Source organism: Theobroma cacao, chromosome 2, assembly GCF_000208745.1.
Source record: "Theobroma cacao cultivar B97-61/B2 chromosome 2, Criollo_cocoa_genome_V2, whole genome shotgun sequence".
NCBI classification, from domain to species: domain Eukaryota; kingdom Viridiplantae; phylum Streptophyta; class Magnoliopsida; order Malvales; family Malvaceae; genus Theobroma; species Theobroma cacao.
This window is the reverse complement of record NC_030851.1, coordinates 280832-289844: the sequence shown is the minus strand read 5'-3', so window position 1 is coordinate 289844 and position 9013 is coordinate 280832. Positions and strand designations below refer to the sequence as shown.

General features: G+C 35.5%; 1 protein-coding gene across 1 annotated transcript; it reads left to right on the top strand.

Moving 5' to 3' along the window:
• LOC18607025 lies at window positions 3959–7524 on the top strand. The gene is made up of 4 exons (XM_018114722.1): window positions 3959–4389; window positions 6091–6165; window positions 6315–6455; window positions 6853–7524. Exons 1-4 carry the CDS (start codon window positions 4213–4215, stop codon window positions 7183–7185), a joined length of 726 nt encoding a protein of 241 aa, XP_017970211.1. The 5' UTR covers window positions 3959–4212; the 3' UTR covers window positions 7186–7524.

The window sequence follows — 9013 nt, the reverse complement described above, 5'->3', positions numbered from 1 at the left end:
ATTGAAAATCGGTTAAGATTAGCGATGAAACCCGAAAAAGGAATATTTTTAATTATTGATAATGTTTGATTTGAACATTATGTTAATCAAATTTATCTAATAGCTGTTGGCATATCCTTTTCCATTTTGTTACTAAGAAAACCAAACCGCAATGGTGCTTGACCAAACCAACTTTAAAGGTTAATCAGTCTTAATCAGAACCAAATCCTAGTAGCTCTATATTTAATCTTTAATTCAAAGTAAACCATAATTTATTGTGACTTGTAAATTTCTACTCATTCAATTGCAATTATTACATCTACGAATCTATTCCCAATTATACATCTTTTTATATACATAGATATTCTCTCAATTAAAAGGTAGTCATCAATATCAAAATTATTAAAAGTTATAGTTCATAACTACTGAATTTTTCTCAATTCCTTTATATACATATTTAATCAATACTATCAAAAAGTATATCTAATTATTGCAGATTTTAAAATAAATTTTCTTTCCATTTTTGGGACTTTTCCATGCAATTGCACATTTTCTATGTATGTAGGTTGGGAAAGAGTCACCGACAAAGTTCTTGAACACAAAGATCAAAGAGCAGCACCAGAAGGATTTGGGTGCAAGCATGTATTTGTTTTACAAATTACTGGGGCCTGGGGGGTAAACTCTTGATATCTTTCTATATATAGAAATTAAAAGAATAAAACCATGCAATGATGTTCGCATAACAGGTAACAAGTAGAAAGGAGATATGGCAGCTAGCTAGCTGGCTGGCTAGCTTCCATTCTTGCTCTTGAAGCAGCTTGCATCTGAAGATTATTACTCAGTGATCAGCTAGCAGCTATAGCGTTGGATCAGAAACAGATCAATGAAGAGAAAAGAATTGATTGCAAACGGATCATGTGATGTTGCAGTATCAACTATGAGTAGGTCCACCTATCAAATTCGAAATTGATGCCCTGCCCGAGAGTTTAATCAGATGTACAACGAGTATATACTCAATCTTTTCTCCATTATCCATAGCAAAACCTGGAATAATTCCATAGTTGCAGCTAAAAGATGAAATGCTGACTACCATTTTGACTGCTATATTCACTAGCTAATTGCAGGTTAGTTTGGTTCTTTTTCTTGACTAGGACAAATCCAAAAGGGATCTTGTGAGTTGAACAAGTGAATGAGAATATCTTACTGATTGATCAAAACAATGAGAATTGCATCTGAAATTCTGGATGCTGGATTGCATTTCATCAGCAGCAGCGCCCAAGCCCAATACCTCCTCAAGAAAATCAACTTGGATTTCGGACAATTGAGCCACAGGCTCACATATAAACGAGATAGGCTTTGAACTTGACCAACAAACTGACATGAGAGCCTGTTGGCCCAAGAACAAATATCCAGGGCCCTTCCTTGGAGTCAACAAATCCTGATGGGTGCAACATCTACACTTGGGCAAAATGCAGAAAGGGGAAAGCAATGATCAATCACAAATTTGTTTATGACACAATAGTATCATGATGCATATTATTCGTAATATCGACTGATTTAAGTCTTTGTTTTGTGACGAAATCTAGCGAACAGCTGAAAGCCTGAAAGCTAAGGTACTCTAGAGAAATCCCAACGTACAAGGACGGTAGCTTAGCCAAATAATTCCAAGCATGTGGTCAAATAACTCGGTTGATTCTATAACGAGGCTCGCAAAACAAAATTTTGTGGAGTTGTCTGTCTCTACACACTACCAAGTAGCAATTTATATGTTATAATGTTTTTTTTTTAAAGGCATGGTATAATGCTATCTTAGGTGGAAGATAATAATTAGTTTCTAATGATTTAAAAGTGAATGGTTTGGCACCCGAGCATTTGTCTCATTGGTTGATGCATAGTCCCACTGTTTAAAAGAGCAGAGTTCGAATTCTCCTCTTCCAATTATAAAAAAAAAAAAAAAAGTGAATGGTTTGTAATATGTTGGAATATGGTTGAAGAGAAGAGAAGAGAATATTTGGGAAAACTGGTTGCACATTACTTCACACGTGCAAAATGTACAATTTTCATGAAATCAGAATCCTAAACTCTCAATAAAGTTAATTAACTTATAATATTATGATCTGTTCTTTTTGTTTTAAAATTAAATGTTCGTACGAAAACTTTATCGCAACCTTAAAAATGAAGTCTTGAAATCTGTAAATTCAAAATAAAACCTTATCAACTACGGAGATAATCCAATTTTATACCGCCATGGAACATATAAATTGAACGCAAAATAAATTTCCAAATGTTAAACCGTTGAACACATTAAGCAAGGAAGGTAATCATCCTAATTATTCAGATGTGTGCTAATTTCAAAGCTAATCTCCCAATTAATTAGCTTTCCTCAAATCTACCTTGGTGTCCCCTTTTATTTTAATGTGTTAGTGCTGCCATTTACTTTGTATGTCTATATATATATATATTTAACAATTAAACCACTTTTGGGGTTGCACCTGATTCATAATCCAGTACCAATTTTAGTAAAAAGGGGAGAGTTTTAGGGACTATATAATAATAAATAATTTCAAAAAAGAATCAAAAAGGGTCACAGCTCCCAAAATTAATTGAGGACCATGACTACAATTTGGTGTTTTGAGTCAATCAATAAATAGAAAAATGTCGTTTCAGCAATTCGATGAATATAAATAATGGTGGAATTTGGCAGAGCAACATTATACACTGGGCCAAACCATAACCAGGGACATTTTTTTCATCCTATGACAAGTGCTTAGAAACCGAGGTAAAGGCTACTGTTAGTGTATACCTAAAGCTGAAAGAGACAAACTAATCTTGCTCACATGCCACATTTCTATCCACAGCCATACAACCACCACCATTCTAAACCCAATATTTGATTAAATGATGTTGGTAGGTTTGATTGTTTATTATCCTTAATATTCTTTCTGCCTCCAAATGTTTATTCCTTTTGATTTTTTTATAAAAATTAAAATAAATGTTTTGTAGTATAGTTAAATTAATTAGGGTAAGGAAATTTGTACATGTAATGAAAAATGAGGGTGTCAATTTGTCATTTAATGGTTTAGGGAGGAGATAAAGATTTGACTGAAGGAACAAAAATCTGTCTGGTATTAATATCTCATTTAATATCTATTGTATAATTTTATATAGCGTGTTTAGTAATGCTTTATATTTAATTTTATTTTTATTAATAATTTTTAAAAAAATATATATAACGTAAAGTTATGAAAAAAATAAGTACGGAAGGATGGGTTTTAGTCGGAAGCATGGAAGGGGGGTAATTGGGTAAAATGAGAAGGACGATGGAGTGCTCAAATAGGAGAGGGGGGTGGCCGAATAGCTTTGGAAAAAGGCCGGGGCCGAGGAGGGATGATGTGTAGGGTATAGTACCATCGTACGCAGAGAAAGAAAGAGGGGAGTGCAGATTGGTGGGCTGTCTTCCCGCCATTACCATCATTCCACGTCACCACTGTCCATCTCTCTCTAAGCTTTTATTCCACGAAAATTACAAAGTACTACTACGACTGCTGCAGTGCGTGTTTTGCGCTTTTTTTTTATTTTATTTTCTTTTATTTTGTTTTTGGGTCAGTGTAATGCTAGTATAGTCTGGCTTGGGTCCATTAATTCAAAGAATTCAGCTTTGATTGTGTTTTTTTTTTGGGATTTTTTTTCCCATTATTTGTCTCAGTTAATCTCCATTGTTGTCTTTAGAAGGACAGGAATATGAGAAAACGGTCTCTCATTCTCTCTCTTCCACCTCTGTTAGAGACTAAATAGATAGAAACGACAATAATTCTGGAACCTCCTTCGGTGTGTGTACACTGTATACATAGCCAGAGCATGTAGAAATATTACTGATACAAACTCAGTTTTGTATTTTCTTCTTAAAGTATATATATATATATATATATATATATATATACACATTTAAAAGAAAGCACTAGAGCATTGGGTTTTCAATATTCACCATGGTATAAAACAAAGCTCTCAAATTATATAAACCAAAATCTGTACCAATTCTGAATATATAAAACTTAAAATTCTTTTTCAGAGCGTGAGAGAGAAAGTTATATAATGGCAATAGAGAAAAACACTAACACTTGTTACATTAATACTAGCTAGATAGTAGAAGTGGTGGGGGTGGTGGTGTTACTGTTGCCTGTTGGCCAAGAAGAAGAAGAAGAAGAAGAAGAAGAAGAAGGAGAAGGAGAGTTAATGGAAATGGTGGTGAAACCTGCATGGCTAGAGGGATTGATGGCAGAGACATTCTTTGGGGTTTGTGGGGTCCACGAGAGTCGCAGGAAGAACGAGAAGAACGTCTTTTGCTTGCTGTGTTGCCTTAGCATCTGCCCCCACTGCCTCCCTTCTCATCGCTCTCACCCTCTCCTTCAGGTTCTCACTACTCAATATCTTTTGCATATATATCATCAGTACTTAACGCATATGATACTAGTACTATTCACTATTCACTTTTACTGTGCATGTATCCCACATAATTCTGCAAGTTTCATTCTTTGCCTTTTGCAAAAGCCAGTTCCTTTTTGCTGGTCACCCTCAATTTTTTTGTGGGTACCTGAGAAATTCTCTGAATTCTATCCCCCTCACTTCATTTTCTGCTCACAGATACATTTCCGGGCTACTGTTTTCAGTGTTTCTGATGCCTGCCAGCCTCAAGTTCCAACAATTTTAATCAACAAATTGCACCATATACATATCTGTTCTCTTTTCTCCCCCTCTGTCTTTCAAATCTTTCTTTTTTGTAGCCTAGTTTCCTAAATCAGTTCTCTGCTTATACTTTTTCACTAGTTACAGACCTCAATTCTTTTTAACTCTTGAATTCTATATGGATACTTGTACCAGGAAAAAGAAAAAGATTTTTCTGAATACAATCCCAGGCTGTTCTAGCCTCTGTACAGGATTCATGGGCACCTATGCAATGGGCACAGGGAATTACTTTTAATTCTTTTTTTTTCTTGAAGTTGAAGACAATTTTACTATAATTCCCTTTCAGTTAGCTTTCAAACAGTTTTATGCTTTAATTCTTCAATTGAATTGATTATCCTGCTTACTCCTGGCTTTTCAACATTTCTCTTTCTTTTCTTTCAATCCTATACTCTCTTGTTGAAACATGTTTTTATTTTCTGATGGAAGCTGATAATAACTGATGGTACTTCTTCTGTCTCTGATTTCAATAGTTTCTGGTGCTTCACTGAAATCTCACTCAAACCCTTTTCTGATATATTCTAGTCTATCCTTTTTCAGAATTTTTTTTTCATGCAATTGTCTTTTGTGTGTTACAACTCACAGAGTTAGTGTTTAATTTTATTGCTTGAAACATATGTGCCACAATACAACTGAGATTAGTAAATTTTAGCTATGTTTACTTGGCTTTGTTGCATATTAATTTAGATTTCAGCAAATTATTTTCTTAAAACTTGCTGATCAGTCTTTAATTCCTTCCAAGAATCTCTAATTCACTCCACCTTGTTCCAGATTATGATTTTTAAATTTTTGTTGAAGGTGGTATGGCATTCTAGAAATGGTTTATCATGTGCTTCCTTGATTCCAACTTTTTGGATTTGGTTTGTTTCCCATATATGGAAGATTTCTTTTTTATCCATTTTCTCTGCAAAGGTTTCTCAGCTGTTGCTTTCAAAGATGGTGAAAGTTTGACCCAATATCTCTCTCAATTCAATTCCCCCCATTATTTTATTTTGACAAAAGAAAAAAGGGTCATTACTAATTTACTATTCTCGACATACCTAAATTCATTTTTCTAAATCTGCTGGTTGCCTTGCCTAAAATTTCACCTAGATTCCAATATGGCAGGAGACACAATTTACTAGTATCAAATTTACCATGAATTGTAAAATACTAGTTACATCAGGACTCAAATTCACCTTGTTCATTTACAGTTAAGTTACTTTCATTCATAATTCAGTTTTGTTGCTTTGTACTAGTGCTAATTTTTGAGGCTTCTGGGCATGAAAAGTATTGGTAATTCAATCAGATCATGATGGGGATGTTTGAATTGAATTACGGGAAATGTCTTTTTTTTTTTATTGTGTGTTCTGAATGTGCACCATGTGACAGGTGAGAAGATATGTCTACCACGATGTGGTTCGGTTGGGAGATCTTGAAAAGCTTATTGAATGTTCCTATATTCAGGTACTTTGCAAAATTGAACAGAAATTATACTTTGTAGGAGGAGGAGGAGGAGGAGAAATGTATGATATTGATATGCTGGATGACAGAGAAACAATAATTGTAAATGTGAAAACTATAATTAGTATTTTATCTTTTTCTTTGTTTGGCAGCCCTACACCATAAATGGTGCCAAAGTGATATTCTTGAATCAGAGGCCCCAATCAAGGTCATGTAAGGGCTCTGCCAACATTTGCTTCACTTGTGACAGGATTCTCCAGGAGCCATTCCACTTCTGTTCTCTCTCATGCAAGGTCCATTTCTTACTTCAATGTTTGTCCTTTTCAAAACAATCTTCTTTTTCTTGACTCAGCAGCAGCAGCTGTATACCCATCCTTCACCGTTTCTAAAAGTATATCCTAAGCTCTAAGGTCATGTTTAGTTGCAGTTCTAGAGAATTTCCTGCTATGGTTATGTCTTAATTTAGCTGCAGACTCTTGCAATAAGTCCCTATAAATTGGTTGTGATAGCAACAAGAACACGGCTGACATGCGTTTCCCTTTCTAGCTAGTCTCTTACCATATTAAAACTGTGGCTTCCCCTCCCTCATCTCCTGCTTTTAATTTCACCAACCAACCCCCTCTTTTTGTCTTGATGCTGCTTTATGGGTAACTATAGCTAGTGAAAATATATATGCACGAATTTCTGCAGGTGAATCACTTGGTGGATCAAGGGGAGGATCTGTCAACCATTCTAAACAAGATTGATGAATCAGATTTTGCATTCTCACAATTTGAGGGGTTAAGAGTGGACGGCCCCGAGCTCACTGACGACGATCAAATCACTCCAAACTCCATCCTAGAGGACCCTTTGCAGTACAAAGGATCATCGTGTTCCAACGAGACCGTAGCCAATTCAGAAATCTCAGTACGAGATACCCAGGTTGTGAGGAAGAAGAAAAAGGGCAGTGGTTTCCTTGGAGGCATTGTTCTCTCCCTCAGCAACAAGAGGAAGGGTGCTCCCCAAAGGGCTCCTCTGTCTTAAAAAACCAAAACAATCTTGGCAGTCACTCAAAAATAAAAAAGTAGAATATTAAAAATTGTTTAGCCTTACATCTCACTACATGTTCATTACTCTGTGCTACTGGGGTTGCTCATGGTTTAATTAAGCTTTGCTTAAGTATGGTTAATATTTGATTCGAGCTAGTGATGGAATTTTCTCCCTTTTTGGTCTCTTTTCCCCTCAATCAGAATTGGCATGGGGCATGTCCATTACTGACTTAGGTGGATTGATGATAGTCTCATGACTCCCACCAGTTTTGTGTTCATGTAATGGAACTTGCGGTATATATGATAAGTATTTTATCTTCATTCAAAACTTTAATGGATTGTTGTATTATAATTTGCATTGCTTAGGAAAAAACAATATTTCCTATTTCAATGATTTTTCTTCTCGTAACATGAAATATTATCATTAATACTGTGATCATCTTGGTGGTGAACATGCTTGCTATCTTCTTTTGTGCTGAGAGGCTGGAAACAATTAAATATCATGTACAAGGAAGAACATAGATGTTGAGTGTCGTAAAGACTAAAATGAAGGCAAATGACATGACTGGACAATCATATATTTTTGAATTGAAGGATCAGAAGGAAAACGTACCTTGAACAAGTCAAAATCAGATGTACTTGCCTTCCCACACTCATCCCTATTCAATACAAAGTCATTCCGCAATTATTTATTGTGTTATCAATGCAGAGTAACAACTCTGTTCATTTTAGCATTCCTGCCCTTCTTTTCGAGATATTTTTAAGACAAAATTTTATGTATAAGAAAAGAAAGGGTTAATTAGGTGCAAAGTGACATGTAATCTGAAATGCTTGGAAGACATGAAAGCGGGTCACGGGAGAGCTGAGAGTCAATTCAGATAATTAATAGGGTTTGTCAATGCTTTGGCAATTGGCAAATGACCTATCTCAATTTTGTTATTTTTGTTTATTTAAAATTGAACAAAATTAAAAATACATTATAATAAATTTTATGGTTCACATGAATAGAATATTTTGATTTTTATTATTTTTTTGGTTTAAAAATTAATTAAAAATGAAAGGATAGTGGTAAAATTCAATAAAGTAGGTGTTGGGGCATGGTAGAGTGAGAAGTTAATAGGGCAGGTGATGTAGGGCTTTGGTAGATTATATGGTGTACGGGGTTGATCTTAGTACGGTTGCCACGTTTTCCTTCATCCTATTCAGAAGACAAACATCGCCAGGGCGGACTATAACACCCACACCAACCAACAACATTTGTTAAGGAATTGTGTCCAACCGTACGTTTTTGTTTTTCTCTTACTACACCTATGTCTTACATGTTACTCCTTACTAATTAACTTCTGTTTTAGTATCCTAGAACTAGATATTATTTTACAATACCCAAAAGCCTTAGCTACGTATTGAGATATGTTGTTCAAAAGATAGATGGGTGAATGAGGCAATCTCAATTGCAGATGAACTGAGATAAGTTTGAATGGAAGGCAGCACCACTGCTTCCAAAAGCGGAAAGCGGGCTAGCATTAGCAAAGCTAGCTGGTTTCAGATATGGGGTATTTGAATCCTGAAATGCAAACACAAGGGTTTGTATACCGGAAATGTTAGTATTTTGTTTGTGTTTGATTGTGAAAATCAAGGGGGGCTGCTAAGTGGTGTCTCACTCGTTCGACAGAGAGAGTCCAGCAAAGAGTGATATGCTTAGCTTACCTGCTGCCTGCCCTTCGCTGCACTAAACCCGAGGCCTTTTGCATCAGCTTCATCCCCACCACATGCTTCTCTACCATTGTGCTGAGCCCTTGGAATCTCTCAAGTTTCAACTTTCA